At 43.7% G+C, this 22,420-nt stretch overlaps 1 protein-coding gene across 1 annotated transcript; it reads left to right on the plus strand.

The window, feature by feature from the left end:
- The first annotated feature begins 575 nt into the window (after positions 1-575).
- On the plus strand, positions 576-17,752 carry gcgrb (glucagon receptor b). The gene is made up of 13 exons (XM_069665705.1): positions 576-629; positions 716-812; positions 926-1,033; positions 3,670-3,758; positions 4,020-4,126; positions 4,495-4,651; positions 7,142-7,301; positions 9,768-9,828; positions 9,985-10,054; positions 13,143-13,231; positions 13,353-13,497; positions 15,144-15,185; positions 15,543-17,752. Exons 1-13 carry the CDS (start codon positions 576-578, stop codon positions 15,963-15,965), a joined length of 1,602 nt encoding a protein of 533 aa, XP_069521806.1. The 3' UTR covers positions 15,966-17,752.
- The last annotated feature ends 4,668 nt before the right edge of the window (positions 17,753-22,420 follow it).

Here is a 22,420-nt window from a genome sequence, read left to right on the forward strand (position 1 = left end):
AGCTATTTGTTACCATGGACACACACACATGACCTGAAGCAGGTTCATCATCATTATCATAATCATAGACGCACGTGATCGGGCGCACAGAGACTGGAACAGAATGGAATTTGAAACGTTTTAGCCAAAAATGTTTCTATGGTCAAAGTGTTTTTTGCAGAAACGTTTCAGATTTCGTTTTGTTCTCCAACTTCGTGGGTGAAGACGGTCGCCTGATGCTGCAGGAAACGCCAACAAATCAACACACGCAAACATTTGCTATTTACAGTAATGGTGTGGTGGATTTTCTGAAACATTTCTAGATGTGACAGTAAATGTAACGTGTTCTCCTTGATCCTGTTATCCAATCATCTGTTGCTTGTGTTTCATTGATTCCCGATATCTTCATTATTTCACTCTTTAATCTCTCTTTTACTGTTAGTGAAAACAAACCCTCACACACATTCTTCCCACTAACAAACCCCATCGTGTGTGTGTGTAGGCCACAGGGTGAGAGGAGTCCGAGGCTGCCTCATGTGTCGGGCCTCCTCTGTGATCTGGTCCCCACCGCCCCCTATCCTCCCAGCGTCAGTGGGATGTCCCAGGTGTGTCTCCTCTTGGCCCTGCTTACGCTCTGCAGCTTCACAAAGGTATGACTCACAGCCTCTCTGTCTTTTCCCACTCACAGATTGTTAAAACTTGACGTAAAGCTTCAGAGAGTTTCCTCCCTCTGCAGGTCTCCTCTACTAACTCCCTGGAGCTTGTGAAGGAGCAGTGGAGCAGCTACAAAAACCAGTGCCTGGACTACATCGACGCCACGCCCCCTGCCACAGGTGAGCACCTCTCCTCCCAACATGATCAACAAACGAGATGCATGCAGGAGAATGAATTAATCCTGACCTTCTGCTAGTCAGCACACATCTCACAGATGTGCTCTTCCCTGCAGGGCTGGTGTGTAACAGGACCTTTGACCTTTACGCCTGCTGGCCTGATGGACTCCCAGGAACCACAGTCAATGTCTCCTGCCCGTGGTTCCTGCCCTGGTACCGTAAAGGTCTGTGTGTGAGTGTTTGTGCACAGTGTCTTTGTGTTGGGGTGCTGTCCATACATTTAATAGTAACGAAGAAACAAATAATGACCAAACTGTGCCCTCAACTTAAAAGGACATTTTAGCATCTTTCCACCGCACTTATCAGGATCATTTTCAGCTGTAGCAGACAGTAGTCGTCACAGTAGTAGTCATTATCCGGTAAATCAACTCTACACCATCTGTTGACTGAGCACTAAACAGCAGACAAACACAGTTAGCATTTAGCTGGTGAACATAGTGCAGCATTATTAGTTAAAGAGCCAGATAATTCCCTTAATAGCTGGTGGAGACCAAAAACAGAGCCAAAAGGAGAAGAATTATTGGACATGAATTCACCAGATGGCCAGAAACACCACTCCAAATGACTGATAATGTCGCTCTGTGCCTTTTGGATGTGTAAAAAGACAACATATGCTAACATGTTAGCCATATCACTCCCAATAATAAGTTAGTGTTGTGTGTGCAGCTTGTTGTGCCGCTTCCAAATGCCTGAAATCAGTTTTTTTTCCTGACTAAAGTATAATAGTCAAAAACATATATATATAAAATATAACATAACATAACATATAAAACAATTATTATGGGTGACAAGATTAGCTTACGACTACAGGCTTTGTGCTGCTTTAACCCAAATCTTTATCAGACTATGAGATGAAAGCTCCTAAAAAGTTTGTAAAGAGAAGTTCGAGTTTGTAGACTTCCTGTCTGTTTTTCTGGGCCGTTAAAACAGATGTTTCTTGAGTTGAAGATGGTTTAAATGAGGAATTAAACTTCTCTGTGGCAACACGACACATACAACACAAACCAGCGGTGTAAAAAAGGCCCTCTGGACACGTTTGAAGAAAAACAGACAGATAGAAACTTTAAACCTAAAACGAAATGAAGACTACAAACAATGACAAAAACAAAGAGCTGAGCACAGACACTATTCCCTTTTCAAGCTATATCTACTTTTCAACACACCTGCAAGAGAAGTACAGCACAGGATGTTAGAGTTTTTCTGACCTGTAAGATATGCCCTGTTCGAGCTGTTGAAAAATACATGGAAACAAGATATGAGTGCAGTTCTGAGACAGAATACTTGAAAGTGGTCTTATTCAGAGTATTCCTACAGAGTGAATAGAAAATGCTCTGCAATGACAACACAGCTCATCACCTGTCCTTGTCATTCGGTGGAATCAAAGACACTAGCAATCTGTTTGAATGACGTTCTGGAAAGAGTGAACAGTGGTTTCAAGGAGTGGATGTGGCGGCAATTGGACGCCAAGTCCTTGTACAACTATACTATAAACCTGAGAGAGCTATTAAGACTTCACACTGAGAGACTTCTTCCTGTTGGTTTGGAGGCTCTTAATAGGTGTGAAAGTCAGCCTGTCACTGTTTTCTCTCTGGATTAGAAACATGCAGACGTCTCTCGCTTCAGAAAGTGCAGAAAGCCAAAGTCCCAAACCACCTGTCCTGTCTCTGCCTTTTCTGTTCTGCATCATTTTAATGTATTTTCTGCTCCGTTCTAACAGACAAAATACTAGGTTTAACAGCCTGTTAGCTTAGCTCTGTGTAACGACGGCAACCAGAGGGAAACAGTTAGCCTTATTCTGTCCTAAGGTAAGAGCCATCCCTTCCCATCATCCCTAAATATCAGTAATTAGGAGTGGTTTGGAATTATGTGCTGGAATATTTCACGACCAAGCAGAAGAGACCAGGAAAGACTCCAGGAAATGGAGAAAAATCCACCACACCTCGTTGATGTACATGTTGTTTTTTTTCTAAGAGCTAAAAAGAACAGAGAGATAACGTGTTCATTATTGAGTTTTAGAGGTGATGATTTTCCAGGCCAGCTGTTTCCCTCTGTTTCCAATCTTTGTGCTGAGCTAAGCTAATGGCTGCTTTCTGATTCATTTTACATTCTTTACAGTCATGAAAGTGTCAATCTTACGATCCAACTTCCCACAGGAAACCAAATTAATATTCCCAGAGTGTCTACTTACTAGCTTTTTATGGAGCTTTGGTTTGTTGGTGAAGTTTATTTAGTTGTTTCCTCAAGTGACTGAAGTACCATGGCTTGGTCACATGACCTAGCATAGTTGTTGATATGGCACAGTGTCTGCATTGACTGATGAAACATCTCCACCTGCTCTCATTGTACAAAAATGAAGCCAAAATAGCCCCAGTGACGGGCGCTGCCATCTTGCAATGGTGACGTCATTTGGAGCCAGAGCTGCGCAGTAGAGATCGGTGGGTGGAGCCGCCATAGCCACCTCCGCTAACCAAAACACACACAGTTAACTTTCCGAAAAAACCAGCAAGGATCAGCGTATTTAACAGCAGAACAGATTCTTGTGTTGGTCTGAGGTTAACGTTCACAGATATGCAAACTTGTAGTGATTGTTTATGTTACGTCTCCTCTCGCCATTCCTCCTCTACTCTACTAATCCAGAACAGACCGGCTGCAGGAGCCGGATTTGTCAACAGAGCTGTCAATCATCCTTTTTACAGCATCAAATAACTCAGAAAAATGAATTCAGTTTGATTCAGAAAATAATTTCTGTAAATATGTATTTATTTATAATATGTACTAATAGGTGTGTCTGTGTGAACAGTTCAGCGGGGTCTGGTCTACAGAGTCTGCAGTGAAGATGGTCGGTGGGCTCCAAAGAACACCAGCGAGTGTGAGGACGACCCTGGTGAGGTGTGTGTGTATACAGCACGTTTCACTTTCACTGTTTCCATGTTTGAAGATCGAAGTGGCAGATGGTTTGATGATACTGTGACTGACGTGACACTTTTATATGACACGATGAGATATGACTCAGCGTGTGAAAATCCCCCCATCTGTTCAAATACTCCTAAGGACCCTTATTACATCTTCTGTGCCAAATTTGATTGACCATGTGTGTGTGTGTGTGTGTGTGTGTGTGTGTAACCAACTCTCTCTCTCTTGCTTCCGCAGCAGCAGTATGGCCGCATCCTCACCCAGTTACGCATCATGTACACGGTGGGCTACTCGCTCTCCCTCGGGGCGCTGCTACTCGCCCTGGCTATCCTCATCACCTTCAGGTACAACATGTATGGGGAGGAGAGAGGGGGGAGAGAGAGGAGGAGTCGAGAGTAGAGGAATCATAAGAAAAGAAGAATGAATCAGTAAAGTGAGTGAACCAAGGAAAGGAGAACACAATGCATGAAGGAGAAAGAAGGAAGCATAGGAGATGATATTACAAGAAAGGACTGAAGAAGAAGGGAGGAAAGGAATGAAGGGGGAAGAAATGGAAAGAGAAATAGAGAAAAACATGATGGAAAAAAGAAAGAAGGAACGTATGAGGAGAGAAAAGGGGAAGGGAGGAAGAAACAGAAATGGAAGGAGAAACTGAAGACTGATGTTAGTGAATACAGCGTGTAAGAATGACACACTGTCCCGTCTGCACCAGGAAGCTCCACTGTATGAGGAACAACATCCACATGAACCTGTTCGCCTCGTTCATCCTGCGAGCCGTGTCCATCCTGGTGAAGGACGCCCTGCTGACCCTCACCCTGGACCCCGGCAGCAGCAGTGACACCCGGACACACGCTGCGGTCAACATACCGGTCAGAGCAATCACACACTTCAGCTGTGTTCATGTGCAGCTAGTTAGCGGGAGAGAAAAACCTTCACAAGAGAAATGTTCACTGCAAACCTGTTACATATACATGACATGTCCGGTCTTTGTTAAAGTCGGGAAACAATAGTGCACGTGTAAATGATTATTGTGTTAGTAGGACACAGGGTTGTTTCACATTCAGAGGCTCATCCATATTTTTTTAAATTGGTGTTTTTGGCAGAAGTTTACAACCGCCCAAACAATTCTGTGTAGTTGTTAAATCTACAGTCACACACCTGTAACACAGTACTGATTCAGTATCCAAGGCATGTCTGCCACATCAAATCTGGGATCAAGAGAAGGAACTATTTTACCAAATATCATTTGTTGAGCTCCTTTTACAGCAATTGCCATTTGACCAAGTGTTGTTTTATGGAAACAAATCCTATGTACTTGAATATTTCTATCCAAACTGTCACGCATCATCGTCAGTCAAATAGAAGACATCCTAAATGACTTAAACCTAAAAAACAGTGTCAAACTTCAGGGGCTGCGGCCATCGAAGGAAGTATTTGAAGGCCGATTGCGTCCCAGCGGCACGTCGAAGGCGGTCCCATTTCGAAGGCTCCTTCAGATGCGGCCGACAAATGCGTCCTCCTCTTCCCAGGCCGTGAAGGATCCATCAGGTGCATTTAACGGCCCAACACATCCCTTAATTCATTGGACGCCAGTTCAAACACGATGGCGAACTCTTTAGCGGCGGAGGAATTCACATTTAGATGTGAAAGTTTTTGGTTTCAACTCAATCGAATAGCTAGTGATACAAATGTTAAAAAAACAAAAGGGGCCTTGAAACAAATGATCTTATAAGTAATAGGTTAAGTTACGTGACGTTAGTTATGACCGTTAGTAAACCCGCTAGCTGGTGGAAAAAGGTGTGTGTACCAACAACGCCACCTGGGGAGTTGCGCCCCAGGAAATAGTTATAATAATTTTAATATAATAATTTTTGTAAGGTCACGCAAGGTCCAAAATTACCACAGGGCAAGAGACTGTTGTAGAAAATATACAAAAATACTTTATTTTACAAATCAATAAAATTCACAAATTGACAGCTGTTCGCACGTCATGAAAACACTTGGGCCAAGGGAGGGGGAATGGATGGATGAGTGGACGGAGCTGAGGCTTACCACGGCGGCCCAGAACCAAAATCAAGGGAGGAGGAGAAACCAAATCAAAACACCCGTGGCACTGCACACACACGCAACTGGGGATTGAGAAAAACCCACCACCAGGGGTTGGGTCGCCGCCTTGGGCACACAGCGCCTGTCCACAAACAGAGAGGGAAAATGAAAACGGCCTCATTGATCAACAGCTGACACACACACACATACAACAATTAAGTAATAAAAGAAACAGAAACCAAAATACCAGTACACATAATAAACTACAAACATACAAAATAAATCACATTAACAACCTAATTAATAAATCAATAAAATTTAGTGGCAATTCCGAGTCCAGGCGCCAGCTCAATGAAGAGCGCAATGGCCACGGGGAGTCAACCGGGCCACACAGCGCCGCACAAACCCAAGGGCTAAAACAGGGAGAGTCCAGAAGAGGCCACAACGGGTCAAAGAGAAGAGAGCAGAGCCAAAACAGCAGTGCCGTCCAGGAAGCTGCAGCAGTGGGTTAAACTACTTCGGCCTCACTGGCACAGCATCACAGAGGACGAGAGGAGGGATACTCCAGGCACATGGAGGCACAATCACACCCAGAGGGGCTACCAGCGGGACAACCCGGCCCCACGCCACCACAGTCTGTGCGGTGCGGGAGGAAACACGCACCGCAACAGCAGATGCGCCAACAGGCACGACAGCACCAAACCACAGCCACGCCACCCAAGCTCCACCACGGCAGGCCACAGCCACCACCAGGGACCAGCGGATCCGGAAAAGGAGAGGGAGAGGCGCGCCAGGTATGGACACTCTATATAGCGGCGCGGTGCCGCCCATCAATCAGTGCTCCCGATAACACAACACAGCGCCCTGCTGCGAGAGGGGGTACACAGTGCTCCGGCCACACTTGGTAGACCAGACCGTCTCATTTCAGTTCAGAACTTCACGGTCGATGCCGGCTATGAATGAGTCATTCCCGTAGACCGTGAGCTTCGAAGGCTGCAGCCCCTGAACTGAGACACAGCTACAGATTATAATTATAATTTTTTGCTATTCTGCTTAATTTGAGGGACTTAGAGTAAATCTCATATAAAGTGATAAAACAGCCTCAATGATTTTCTTTTACCTTAGTTGCCGTGAGGGACTGTGAGCAAAGAGAAAAAACCTGTCGCAGGTTGAAGAGAGAGCTTTGTGCTTCAGTGTGACTCAGAGTTTATCTAAATGAGCAGCAGCAGAGTAATAGTTCCTCCTTTATACTGACAGACAATGTGTAACCTTGGCTTGTTATGTGCAACTCTTCGTCCTGTGTCACGTGTCAGGCTGTGACGTGGTGTCGAGGTGCCATGGTGATGATGCAATACAGCGTGATGGCCAACAACTACTGGCTGCTGGTGGAGGGCATCTACCTGCACAGCCTGCTGGTCATCACCGTGTTCAGCGAGAGGAAGTACTTCTACATCTACCTCGCCATCGGCTGGGGTAAGAAACACAGCTCAACCAATACAAAAGGAAGTGTTTCTGTTTTTTTTCTGACGGAGTTTGGTGAGAAGAGTAAACAGGTCCGACTCGAAGTGTTTCGAGAGATCAGTTGTCGCAAACAGGCTCAGCCAAGAAGAACAGGAACGCAGTCATCAGCAGCAGGAAGTCTGTCAGGTAGCTACAGGAAGAGTGAAAAGGTAAACATAGACTATGAGCGAAAAGAAAGAAGGAAAGGTGTTAGAAAAACCTCTCTGAGAGCATCTAGTGGACAGGTGCAGTTTGACAGCCTCACATTAACAACACAAGGTGAGGACACAAGCAAGTACACTATGGCTGCTTCCCAAGTCTCTTATTTGATAGCTCCTCGCTCCTCGCCCGAACCGGAAGTAGTTCCAGAGCCGCCATACTGAGGACCATCTCAAAGCTCTTATCGCTGCTCGGAGGAGCGAGGAGAGAGGAGGGAGTTCCGAGGAGTGATAAGCGAGGATACATGAGAGCAGCCTCCACGGAAGTCTTTTGACACGCCCCTTATTAGAGATCAGTTAGTGATTGGGCGCTGCAGCAGATCGGACTCCTGTGAAACTTCACAACATCACTGCAGTTTCATATCGCAGAGAGGAAGAAGCGGACCTTAAAACAGACTTTACAGGGCGCCTTGAAACCGACTATAAACAACGTTGGTATAATGAGTCGGTATTTGACAACCTGAGATTGTTCAGAACGAAATATTGATCACAACTTGTCGTAAAATACATAAAATGCAGGTATAAATAAGTTTAAAAAGCTAAAAATCAAAAGTAGCAAAAACAGATTCATTTCTATTAAATTTAATCCAAAAAAAAACCTCTTGTCATGATCAGTTATTTCCCTGCTAACTTTTATCACGGATTAAGCAGGTAACACTTTTTACGTGTGAGACTGACCATCAGTGAGGTCGGGTTTGATCAGCGTGACGTGATTTCTATTTATCCTGAAACTTTTAGCCTAATAAATCATTTTCATAGTTCATGAACAGACAGTATTTGGGCTTATTAAAAAATTAATTCAGATCAGATTATCTGTGATCAAAAATGCATATATATATATATATATATATATTAACAAATAATATGAAGGCATAGTGCTGGTAAGAAATGTCCGTATGGCTCTGCAGCAGGAACACAGAGTGCAGCCTGTTCTTCATGTGCAGGTGTTTGTTAAACAGGTAACAGGATACAGAGAGAAAACACTGTTACTGTGTGTTTTATTAGAATTAATACAGTTCACATGTGTGCTGACACAAACAGCTGTTAAATCAGACTGACAGCTGATCCAGCGGTGATCAGCTGACGCGATCATCACAAACGGACGTCGCAGCACGCTTCATCGGAAAGGACATTTCATGTCCCTTAAAAAACATTCCCTCGCTTCCTCTCTCCTCTCTCGGTTTCCTCGCATCTCTCCATGCATCTCTGGTGAGAGGGACTAAGACGCAAGTGAAAGACGCAAGTGAAGGAAGCATGGATGCAATTTAAGAGACTTGGGAAGCAGCCAGAGACTCTTATCTATAGGGGGCAATCAGAGGAAGGGAAGGGAGGAGGTGGTGCAGGGGAGCGACACTGTAGCAGGTTGATTTGACTAGTATTGACCAATCAGCAGGCTTTTGGTTGCAAGCAGGAAAAACAGTCCGTGTGGAGAGCAAAAGGGGCGGAACGCAAATTCCTTGTAATGCATCCCAGCTGCCATCAGCTGCCATCTACAGCAGGCTCTGTATGTCATTTGTTTTTAAAAAGGCAGTCGTTCTTAAAGGATCTATAAACAAAGTGTCATGTGAGGGAATTTCCATTAAAAGTGAAAACTGTGGAATATAATATTTCCTCATGAGGAAGAAAAAGTCACTTTGTTTCTCTTTATATGAAATAAAGTCAAAAAGAAATGTCCAAATAACTGATCAACTACTGATTTAATGACCTTATTTTACATGTGTTAATCCTCAGGAGACCTAAAAACATTGATAAGACCAGAGACACTTTGGTTTATTACAGACAGTTTTCTTTAGATCACAGCATCTTTAAATAAATCATGACTTTGTAATTAAGTTTTCAGCTCTGAGATAATTTAATTACGCAGCTCTCTCAAGATTTCAAACGTTGTTTTTGATTGTAATAATGAGACTCCTCTGAGCGGAGATAATAAATCATGATCTAGCTACAATATTAACTGTGTTCTCACACTGACGGCGGCGAGCCTCTGCAGGCTGACAGGACTGATAATGTCCAACGATGAGAGAGAGTTTATGAATACATTACAGTTTAATTCCAGCCGTTCGCTCACACACAGGCAGACGCTTTCAGATACAGAGACGTTTCAAGTCCTTAAAATCATCCACAATCACAATCATAAGAAAACAATGTTTAATGCTGTGTCATTTAAAATGATTACAGCACAAAGAAAAGAATAAGCAGCGCATTTGTTTGTCTTTCTCAGGTGCACCTCTCATCTTCGTGCTGCCGTGGATCACAGTGAAATATCTGTATGAGAACGAGGAGTGAGTTTCTTTCACATCATAACACGGCACTTCAGTTACAACAGCTATTATCTCTAAGGCAGGATTCATATCGTGGCTCTGAATATGTGACGACTCTTTGAATGGGAGTAAGTTACAATGAATAATGTGTGTGTGTGTGTGTGTGTGTGTGTGTAGGTGCTGGGAGAGGAACATTAACATGGGATATTGGTGGATCATTCGCTCTCCTATACTATTTGCTTACCTGGTAAGAACAACTGTTTCCGCCTGTGTGTCTCGTACCTTCAGATTCTTTGATGTCACTTTGAACAATGTGATGAATGAAATTTAAGTCCAGAGTGTGCTGGCATGATATGAAGCCACAGATACACACATATATATACACACGCAGCTGCTCTTGTTTTGAGTGAGTCATGTTCTCACCGTGTCTCGGCAGATGTTGTTGATTAGAGACACATTAAGGTACCAAATGCTTGTGTTTGTGTGCTTCTATGACGTATGTGCTTCATACCAATTCTGTTTTGTTTAAAAAAAAAAGAAGATTTCATCCAAGAAAATAAATTCTTGTACCTTATAATGAATTTCAAAGTTTCCCAGCCTTCATTATTTTGCATCAGTAACACGATGTTCCGTCCTCCCTGAACATGATCAAACATGTGCTGCTCTGATGCACCGTCTCTTTTGAGTAAAAACTAATAACATTCAATGTTCAGCACAGGGAAGTGTTTGGACTGATTTTCAATCTCCAGGTTCAGACAGAGTTTGTGACATGAATCTTATCAGCAATAATTGACTCTGCATTCAGGAAGCATCGAGACACCTCCGCTGTTTTATCATGTTGCATTTCATTATGCTAAAATTGTTTAAATTCATTTAATTCATTCGATAAAGCCACAAAAGGACTGTAGAATCATTTGTAAATTAATCCAAAAGAAAAATACAATCAATTTTTTTTTTATATAGCACCAAATCACAATCAAAGGAATCTCAGGACTCTTTATATAAAGGGCAGATTTCAGATTGTCTTTATTGTCCCACAAGGGGAAATGTGTTTTGCAGCAGGAGCACATTAAACGACACAACACACAAGGACAACATCAACAGGAAAATCAGACCCAATAAGATCCAAACTTAGAAGTCAGACACAATACAACTGACACAATACAATAGGACCATTTCAACATCAACAGTAAAATAGTACAAATTGGAGCTGCTATAGAAATGGTCGTTTCTACCAAGTGGAAATATGCAGAAGTGCACTGTGGAGGTGTGCAATGTGCAAAAGTAGTGCATGTAAAGTAACCTGAGTGCTAATTGCCATTAAGCATACGGTTGCACTTGGGATAAACGAGACATAGCACCCTATCGCACACCCGGCACATAGCACCGCAACACAACACAGTCGTCACTGTCACGCCCAGCGGCCACGTTGTGTAAATAGCAAGTGATCCTGCACCCACCATTCGCACCCATGGGCGTGTTAGTCTTAAAATGAGGTGTGGTGAGGCAAACAAATGCCGCTTCGCTATCTTGAGGATGCAGAAAGCAACTGTGCCTTAGATCAACAAAAACCTGGTCTAAAGTCTATGGCGCAGTCTGTCTCTGCTATTTAAAGGGCGCATTATGGACATACATCGGAGGGGTCACAACTCAAGTCTCTGTTTGTCACTCACACAGGGACGCACAGCAGAGCTTCTACTCATAATGAAAAAGCAGTGTTTGCTGTTACAGTGAAATAATGTTGTTTATGACTGAAATGGGCCGTGTAAATAGCAACACGCCTATGAATAATCAAAGGACTTAAGCCAACCTCTTTGCGCCTTGCACCTCGGTTTGCGCCCTGATTGTGCGTTGTGTAAGTAGAAAAAGTGGGTTGGACACGCCCTAAATCACTTGTGAGCCTTCTGTCGTGTAAATAGGGCCCATAGAGCTTTTAGTCTCCCGCACTGGTACCCTGAGATGACAGCCTGAGGGCAACAGGACCTGCCTGCTATAAATGTCCAGAAGCTTACTTATTTAGAGAGAGACCCAACATGAATCCACCATGAGCAGTACTTCGCAACATTCAGAGACAGTAGCAAGGAAAAACTTCGAGCAGAACCAGGCTCGTGTTGAACAGCCATCTGCCTCGAATGGGTGGGCCCGAAAAGTGGGATAGAGGGAGATGCAGAGAGAGAGAGCTGGATAAAGACAGACAGACAGGAAGATAGACACACACCAACAAACAAAAACAGAACAGAAATATTAATAGTGGCAATATGGCTTATATTAGCAATAATAACAAGTCAAGCAGGTCCACAGCAGCCGGCGGTCACAACAACTACCATCAGGAATGGGAACTCAAAAAGTCCCGGGACCATATAAAGTTAGTAACATGCATTAAAGGGACATGAGAACACAAGGTGCATACAAAGATCGGGGAGGAGACACAACCTCCCAGCAGTCTGAGCCTGTAGCAGCATAGTACAGAAATCCTAAATTGGATGATGTAATCAGACTCACATTTATATAATTTCTTTGGCGTTCTCACACATTGATACACACCCCTACCCACACACACACACACACACACACACACACACACACAAGTAGTGGAATTCCTCCCCTGTGCTTCCTGCCCCTCGTTCCCATGGAGACAAACATCATTATGAATGGACACACTGATGATCACAAGAGCACATTAAGAGTAACAGCAGCAACCTCTGTGACCTCATGCAAAGGTGGACGTGTGAACACACACACACACATGCACACACACTTAAATATTCATAAACTTGCACATTTCCTGAGGTGTGTGCTCTGCGAGGGACTTTTCTCTTAGTTGTCGTCTCTGGAATAGTTTCCCTCCCGTTGTGTAACAGACATCACGTCATGTGTCATCCTCCAACAATCCCAAACACAACCCTGCAGTTCTACTGTGTTCACACACACACACACATTCACACAAAAATAAACTGTGTTTGTGTGTGCTCAAACACACACACACACACACACACACACACACACACACACACACCCACACACCCACACCCACACACACACTCAAACAAACATACACAAACTAGTTACCAAACTTGGAGCGCTTATAACCTGAGTGCTGTAATAATTAATGACTCTGTCATGAGGGAGAGTTCTGCACTAGATCACAACGTGTGTGTGCGTGCGTGTGTTTTATATGTATGTGTGACCACTTCAAATCCCACAGAAACACTTGAGACATTATAGTGAGTCTCTGTCTGGTCTTTTGCATGATGTCATCTTAAAATATACACATAAGTCATATTTTTGGTTATTTCCTTCCGTTAAACTCTCCTCCTCCTCGCTCCTGATTTCAGATTAACTTCTTCATATTCATCCGAATTATCAAAATCCTGATGTCTAAACTCAGAGCTCATCAGATGAGGTACACTGACTACAAGTTCAGGTGAGAGCCTTCTTGTTCTTCAAGACAAAGATAATAATATCATGGCTATATTTGCTGTGCAGGTGTACAATGTGTTCAAAAAGCTTGAAGGTTGGTAACTCTCTCTCCGCCTCCGCTGCAGGTTAGCAAAGTCCACTCTGACCCTCATCCCCCTCCTCGGGATTCATGCCATCCTCTTCACCTTCGTCATCGACGAGTCCGTCCCGAAGGGCTCAATGCTGCGCCTCATCCGTCTCTTCTGTGACCTGCTGTTCAACTCTTTCCAGGTCAGAGCTCAATTTAACTCTCACTTACTCACACCGACGTCCTCCGCGTCCGTGCTCTCTCCTTGTTTTCTCTCTGTGTGTCCTTTTCTGAGGACTAAAACATGATTTATCAGCCCCGTTACATTTGTCTATACAAAAAATGTTACTTCAAAGGAAGTTTACTGTATGAGTTTGTTTTATTCATATTGAAGTTTATTCATAGTCTACTCATATTAAATGCTTCTGCACTTTCTCAGTTGATGAGAAGTGCCATCCGCAGTACAAATGGAAGAACACTATAAGCTGACAAGTGGAGTTTTCATAGTAAACAAACAAAGCTCCTGCTGACATTCACACGCTGTGTGCATCCATGAGATCTGACAAATATGCAGTTTTTAGGCCAGTGTTTTATATTTTTTTCTTGAATATTTATTTTTTGGCTTTTATGCCTTAATTAGGGTAGGAGGACGGTGGATTGTGTAGGAAACAGAGGAACAGAGAATGGGGGATAACATGCGGCAGAGGGCAGAGGGGGTGAGTTGAACTATGAGGACTGCCTCTATACATGGGCCGCCGATTTAACCACTGAGCTAAACCAGCACCCAGGCACTACGTCCGCAGCACCTGGGCCTGTAGTTTTGGCTGACTGCTGGGGTCAGCCCTACAAATGGGTCTGTATGTGACCGAGTGAGTGAGTGACGGTACTTTCACAGCCGTGGAGAAAGAGAGTTGCGACATCGCAATGGCGGATCATGTAGCATAATGGACCTCCACTGATGCAACTCTTTGTCTATACGGCTCTGGATACTTTGCTCAGGGAGTAGGTGGGGCTGCTCCTCCGCTGTCCTCACCTACGTCCGCAGCGCGCACCTGCTTTCAAACACGTTGTCATCTGCCTCATAAGGACAGTCCTTGTAACACATTGCCCACAAAAGCGCACGTTGACCTGATGCGGTCAGCCACATACTAGGTTTTGACCTCGTCTTGTTTACATTCATGTTAACTTGCAGCAGCCTTCTTCTTCTCTAACTTTGGTGACACTGTTGGTTTTTTGTGTGCCTTAACGCCACCTGTATATCAGAGTGTTAAAACCGTTCAGGAACGTAAATTGTGTCACCAGCATCTTCACGCATGAGCACGATAACATAAAAAACAGGACCAACTCATAAAAACATTGCTTTGGCACTAGTTTCTAGTGGTCAAAAGTCAGACAAGTGAGGCTTGAAAATAATGCGAGTATCTAAGTACTCTGAGGAGTTTTTAACTGGTTATGAAATGGATAAATGAGCAGGCCCCCCATGTACAGAGGCAAAGTACTCCACGCATTAGCTGGGTGTTCGACTCCACCCTTTGGTGCGTGTCATTCCCTCTCTCTATTCCCCATGTTTCAGAAAGAAGGGTTTCTGCTGGCTCATGTATGCACAGGTAATTGCATTAGGGAGGCACAGGTGTGAAAGCTAATGAGACACAAGTGATGTAATTAGTGAGGGAGGTGTAGCCCAGTTCCTGAACCTACATTATAATAAAATATGTTCAAAGCTCTGTCACTTGTTTTAATACCTCACGTCTTGGTGTATAATAGAGTGGGATATTTGGGTGATATTTCGGAGACCTGCCACACAACTGATTAGCACTGTGTTTTTGATTAACTCTGTCTTGTGTTTCAGGGCCTGCTGGTCGCCATCCTGTACTGCTTCGTCAACAAAGAGGTGAGACTGATGTGCTTTCATGTCGAGCACCGTCCTAATTTAATCTCTGCCGTTGCTGCAGTTTGTCTCGTTCCCTTTATAGAGAAGATAAATTAGCCTTTTTTTATCAACGGTGTGTCTGCTGCCAGATTTTATCAGGCTTTTTATGTCTCTAAAGGCTCCATCTACGTTCAAGTTCCTTTTTTCTTTTGTCTGTAAAGAGAGAGGGACACAATCTCATCCATCTCCTAATCTCTTCACTTTTAAATGCGATCTTTGGAGAGAGACGTCCATCTGATCAAGAGCTCAGAGTTTTATTTAATCTTCATCTTAAACCTCCACGTATGTCTGCTTTATCTGCTTTCCCATCGTGTTCAGGTGCAGTCAGAGATGCTGAAAAAGTGGAAGAGGTGGAAGCTGGGTAAGGACATCGACGAGGAGTACCGCCACACCCACAGCCACACGCCGCATGTCAAGAGCGGCAGCATCGCCACCGCTAACATGCCAGATCTCCATGACAACAACGCCAGCGAGCCCAGCGGTGACTCGCCCCGCCTCAACAAAGCCGAGCGAGGCCACGCCTGCTCCGCAGCGCCCGAGGAGAACCGACGGCTGGTCGTCTCGTACAGCAACGGGACGGGAAAAGGCGGGCTCAGGAAGAGCAGACACACCCTGCAGTTCTGTTTTGTGCCACACAGAGGCGCCGCCACTCGTGTCAGCACGGCCACGGAGGGCGTGTGTGTGGAGGAGAAGACTCAGTGCTGCAGGAACCCTTTGAAGAAAGAGGAAACTAATGTCTGAGGACAAACTGCTCTGAAAACTCTCACTGATAGTATCATTTTTTCAGATCAGTGTTTATCGTGAGCCAACGAGACGGGAAGAGGAAGTGACACACTTGGACCAGGAAGTTCACCTCTGCATCACGTTACAGGAAATACCGTTCCAACCCGACCAGCTGCAAATGTTTATTTATTGGAATTTGGACCTTGAGCATGTACTGACTTTCAAAAGGTTTAAATTAATTTCTATTGGTCTTCAGTGTGAACGCGTGTGTGTGTGTGTGTGTGTGTGTATGAATATGTATGTGTGTGTGAAAATGGAGGACTACCACAGCAACACTGACTGCTCTCACATCTGTCCATCTGTAGCCTACTACTCTTGTCAGTGTGAGTTAAGCATGTGTCCGTTTTCTATGGTGGCCAACAAGTGCCAACACCTTGCACTTGTTTAGCCCAAAAGATTCTCATGACGAGAAACGGGCTGCAAATTCAGAAACGATGCCAATACAGAAAAACATACAGTCATCCTAAACAAGTACAACAACAGAAATGTGCTGCAAATATCCCAAACAAATGCATTGATAGCAAACGCGGTGCAAATAGGACGTTGCAGCCTGCTTCTCCCGATGAAAATCCTTTGGGCTGCACATTTGCTCTCGCGGGCCACCGTAGTTTGCAGCAATTGGCGCTCATTGGTCTTTCCATTCAAAAACCTGTGTCATTTCTTTTCTTGGTTTTACCAAATTGAATGCGAACGTCTGACGTCTCAGGATGAAGGGAGAACTGAACGACTCACTGCTGGAGACCTCTGAGTCTTATCACACAGAGGGTGCTTTAGATGCCCTCAGAGAGACTGTGATGTAATGTTTAAGTTATTCTGGTTTTTATGACAAAAGCCATACAAGAAAATAATAACATGTCATGAAATGTGTCAATCAGGCATCATATCCTTTCTCTCATGCACCCTCCCTTTTTCTAACCCCTTCCTAACTGACTGAATGTATATGGAAAAATATGGGTAAAACAATATTGTAATGTATATATGTGATTGGAAGTACTGACAGATTTATCCAGTGAGGAGACTTAATAACAATTCTTAATATGTGTTCATGCAAACTCTTTGCTAAATGTGATTTTTAGAGTTTTACTAAATTCCTCACGTCATAAACATCAAACGGCTAAATTAGCTGCAATCAGCTCAACGTGTTTTCAGGTGGAAACTATCACTTCAAATGGAGGCTAACGCAGGACATCTACAGTATGTGCAGACGTTTCTTCTGCACATCTGACCAGGGCTCAAATGTGAAGACGCAGAAGCAACACAGAATCTTTTCCATCATCTTTAGAATTAACTCAAGCAAGCACTGATGTTATAAAATGTTTTGGAAGTTTCCAAATGACACCAATTTCAGTCCCAGGGTAGCCGACCAGGATTATTATTTTCTCTGAGCTTTTTGATCATGAAAGAAAATAGTATTCCGTTTGAAGTGCCAGAGAGAGCAGTGTACACTGTAAATACTGAAAAAAATAATGTACAGACAAAGGCGGTATGTGATGGGTTGTTGTCCTGTGTGTTTGCTTGCAGTCCAGGTGACTCAAAATGAAAATAAACATGACTTCTTATCGCAAGAAAAAAAACTCTTGAAAAAATGAATGTACCTGTCCTTTACTTTGAAATGTTGCAGCTGTCAGGAGGGGCCAAAGCAAACAATGTCATTACGGACGGCACAGTGTTTTATATCAATGCCAAACTGTTGTGTGTAAAATGTGTCTGTGGATTCTATTAAACTGAACTGTGACATTAAAACAACTTTACGTACTAAACTGATATTCTGTGCTGAGTTTCACTGCAGGAGTATTTGTGAAAATAATTGTGTGTGTGTGCGTCTGTGCATGCATATCATTGTGCACTTTATTCCAAAGCCAATCAGTGGACTCGCTATCAATCAGCACTCATGTTCCTACTGGAGATGACTGCAACATGAAATTATAATGACTCATCTGTGTGTTGTTGCAGAGGGTAATATTGTTGTCAGTGGATGCCGCACACACACGTCCCATAATGTGTGTGTGTGTGTGTGATTAATCGAGAAATCTCTATGAAAACACAACCTTCCCCCTGCAGGTATTTACATAGAGAGAACAGACAGGAGCAGAGGCAGCAGCTCTCCGCAGGGCAGGATAACGCCGGACGGACGGATCTGAATGAGTCGCAGGGGAGTCACATGACTTCTTATGTAAAGACAGTGTGAGAGAAAGATAGGTGAGCATCAGACAAAAGAGGATTTAAAATATTTGGGTTGTGTTAACTAATTCAATCGCCTGTCTCTCATTCACTCGTCCAACGGTATTCCCTAATGGCAGTGTCCTCTTTCAGCAGGATGATGCGCCCTGCCACACTGCAAATATGCTTCAGGGGTGGTTTGAGGAGCACGACAACGAGTTCAAGGGGTTGACTTCAAATTCCCCAGATCTCAATCCAATCGAGCATCTGTGGGATGTGTTGGACAAACAAGTCCGATCCATGAAGGCCCCACCTAGCAACTTACAGGACTTAAAGGATCTGCTGCTAACGTCTTGGTGCCAGATACCTCAGCACACCTTCAGAGGTCTAAGTCCATGCCTAGATACAGGAACCACTGTGGGATGCTGAACCAGTAAGCGTATCGAAATGTGGCCCCTGCTGAGTCTTGACCCACGGGTTTCTGACGGCTCCAATGACCTCAGCACCCTTCATGCGACCCAACCTTGACCCCTCTATCATCCCAGCATTACTACCTTCTAGAATAAACTCCATACTAAACACTAACTTGGACTTGTTAGTTAATATCAAAGTAATGTTTTGGGGGGTTTTTTTACCCCCAGTGCAGGCTGCATTGAGAAGCAACTATTAAGCCAGACTCATAAATGCAAACTTTAAACCTTGGACTGCATCTGATTTTTTCATTTAGATTCTTTTGGCAATGGAAATTCAAAATGATCCTTTTTCTTTCAGCAGCTTAAAAGCAGAGGAGTGAGAGGAGTTGTGTGTGGATTGTTAATGAAGACAGAGAAGCTTTAAAAGAATGAATACCAGCACAGATGAGTCATACAGAAGGCTGCTGTCTTATGTCTGCAAATGTATCTCATATTTTATGAAATATAAAAAGTGAGTGCACAGAATGCACGGTAAGTAGATAAAAGAAGAAAAGATTCATTAGTTATCTATAAAAACACAGACCCGCTGCTCGTTCAGATCATGTTCTCATGTGTGCAGCTAAAGGCTCATCAATAATGACAGTGAATGCACGCTTATCTTTTTCATTCTTAAACACTGAGGCCATGTCGACACGTACACGGGTATTTTTTCCCTCCTTCGTTTTCAAAAATACCCCGGCCACACAAGCACGGTTATAAAAAATCAATTTCCAAATGAAAACGCAAAAACACAACAGAAATGCTGTCATGAGAACGCCACACCAACAGGTGGCGATATAACCTGGTCATGCAAAGAACAAAAAGACAATCGCAGCCAGTCCAAAGTCTGAAAAAATCTATTGCCAGAAGTAGTGCACCACGACGCCTCTGTTCCTCAGTGTAGTAGACGAGTATACACTGAACAAAGATATAAACGCAACACGAACACAATGCGAAGGAGATGTGTTTACACTGCGTGAGGCAAATGGTGGTCACAGCAGATACTGACTGGTCTTCTGACCCCCCCGGACCCCCCCAATACAGTAAAACTGCACATTTTAGAGTGGTCTTTTATTGTGGCCAGCCTAAGGCACACCTGTGCAATAATCATGCTGTCTAATCAGCATCTTGATATGCCACACCTGTGAGGCGGATGGATTATCTCGGCAAAGGAGAAGTGCTCACTAACACAGATTTAGACAAATATGTGAACAATATTTGAGAGAAGTAGGCCTTTTGTGTACATAGAAAAAGTCTTAGATCTTTGAGTTCAGCTCATGAAAAATGGGAGCAAAAACAAAAGTGTATATGGACAGTTACTCGTCTACTACACTGAGGAACAGAGGCGTCGTGATGCCAAAAACACCGTTTACCTCGTCGACATGTCTCTGTGGAAACGGAGTTTCTAAAAGTCTTTACCCTGGCCAGAGTTTTACAACGATCTGTTTTCAGGGATGTAAAACGCAGAGAAAAAGCTACTTTTGGAAAATAACCGTGTATGTGTGGACATGGCCTAAAACTCTACCATCCTTCATTTCAGAAAGAGCAGATTCTAAACATAATGGAGTCTGCTTTTCCCAAAACTTATTAAGAAGCTATTTCACCACTAAATGCATGAATGTATTTCTTACTAATGGTTTAATATGCAACCAGGAGCTCGTAACAATCAGACCACACAAGCACCCAGAATTACAAAAAAACTAGGCTTAATATAAATTAAACAAAACCAGGATCAATGGTGAATTGGTTGGATGGTGGATGGTTTCCCCAGACTCTGCCCCATGCAGGAAACACATATTTCATGTTCGTGTAACTTCTGAGACCAGCTGATGCTCCAGATGGGCATTTACAAAGTCCACAGGGACGACTGTGGAAAATACATTACGCAAACGGAGGGTCACTGAAAACATATCAGAACAGTCGAAAATCTTCCAAACATCCTCTGTTAAAGGCCCCCTCAGGATCACTCTGCTAAAAACATCTGTGAATACAAGATTCAGCCTATTGGAGAAACATGTTACTACTATAACGAGAACTCGAGCCCCACACACTACCACCAACAGGACTGTAGATGTGAAACGAGGTACTTAATCAGAAACAATATGAGTCCAGCAAATATTCAGTCCCAGATCTCCTGAAAGGTGTGTAAGCCGAGGGTGGAGCAGTGATTGAGAGGAGACAGAGAATCACTGAGCGTCTACACAGCAAAGGCCATTATAATTACCTGATAGATTATTAAATATATACCATATAATATTGAATGATTAAAAATTTAAAGCCTAAATCCAATTTTCCGCAGTGGCTCCACGACCTTTAGTGGCTGGAATCATTAGCTTCATCTCCACCTGCGTTTGTGTGTGTGTGCGTGCATTTCTATCTCTTTCTGTCGCCATAGCTCCTGACTTCCTGTGAGTTAAAACTGGACAGGAAGTCGTATACACACGCCACACGAAGCCAGGAGAAGTTATTTTGAGGACGAGACAAAAACACCTCCAAACAATGACATGTCAGAAGTGTGGGAATCAATCAGCTGTGACAGCTCCATTGTGGAAGGTACTTGAGTGTAAGAACAGGGAGGACTGACTGAGGCCTGAAACAGTCCAACACAAGAGAAGGAAAAAAACACTGTTCACGAGTGTGTGAGAGTGAATGCATGTGTTTGTGTGTGTGTGGGGGGGGGGGGGGGGCATAAAATCTTATGTGCGCGATGCTTTTCGGTCTGCAATTTGATTCAAATATTATGTAACACCTCACATAAAGAGGTCCTTCCTTTAACAGTTTCAGAGATTGAATGTTTCCTTGTGTTTCCTGAATGGCTCCCTGTAAAACCCAGAATAGTATTTACGATCCTTCTTCTAAACCTAGGAAGCTCTTAATGTTCAGGCACCATCATATCTTAAAGAGCTCATAGTGCCCTATTACCCCTCTAGAACGTTGCGCTCCCAGGACGCTGGCCTGCTTGTGGTACCTAAAGTCCCTAAGGTCCTTAACACACCTATTTACATGTGGTTTTCATGATCAGATCACAAGTGGACAGCCTTAAAGCTGCAGTAGGTAACATTGTTCATTATTAAACATTATTGTCATATTTGCTCAAACTGTGCCTTTAAACATGCAGTAGTACATCAGAGAGATCATCTGTGAAAAAGTCATGATCCTCTGGCTCCTCCTGCTCCTGATTGCATTTGTAAGGATCCAAAGCTCCCGAAGCACAACAACCAATCAGAGCCGAGTAGTCTCTCAGGCAGCAGCCAATCACACGCTGCGCAGCACCACACCTCCGCGCATGCTCACCCGGTCAAGCTTAATTTCTTCAGGTTGCAGGAATGATAAACTGCCCATCCCTCCACTGCCAACTAGGCTTATACTACAAAGACCATTAAACTGAAGAGGAGAAATGAGGAAAAGCAAGCTATAAAGAAAGAGTTGGACCGAAACAAAATAAAACAAGAGCAAACATTGGAGCGGCATTTCTGAGGTGGAGAGAGCTACGGGACCTGACAGGATTAAAAAGCGATGCTGAGTGAGACAGTTCTGCTCGACAGGTAATTACCCCAGCTTCATTTCTGCTGTATTTGTTCCACATTGCTAAGATTTCTGCGGTTACTGTGACGTTATGTTGGTATTGAGGTCGGGCTAGCTTGTAAGCTTGTTCTCAATGCGGCTGCTGTTCAGCGTTGTTTTATGGCGGAGTGGCTGAAAATATCTCTATGAAGTGCCCAGGCAGTGTGACCGTTTCCGACTTTCTCTGCCTGTGCTCTCACAGCTAAATGTTCTCAACATCAGTCTCTGTTAGCAAAC

This window comes from Semicossyphus pulcher, unplaced genomic scaffold (genome assembly GCF_022749685.1).
Source record: "Semicossyphus pulcher isolate SPU_LCO1_2020_fin unplaced genomic scaffold, fSemPul1.0.p SCAF_17, whole genome shotgun sequence".
Lineage (NCBI taxonomy): Eukaryota > Metazoa > Chordata > Actinopteri > Labriformes > Labridae > Semicossyphus > Semicossyphus pulcher.

Excerpts from the sequence above, each read along its gene's own strand:
- gcgrb (XM_069665705.1), top strand. The coding sequence starts at position 576 with ATGTCCCAGGTGTGTCTCCTCTTGGCCCTGCTTACGCTCTGCAGCTTC. Across the intron at positions 813-925 it reads CGCCACGCCCCCTGCCACAG|GGCTGGTGTGTAACAGGACC; the intron begins GTGAGCACCTCT and ends TCTTCCCTGCAG. Across the intron at positions 9,829-9,984 it reads TATCTGTATGAGAACGAGGA|GTGCTGGGAGAGGAACATTA; the intron begins GTGAGTTTCTTT and ends GTGTGTGTGTAG.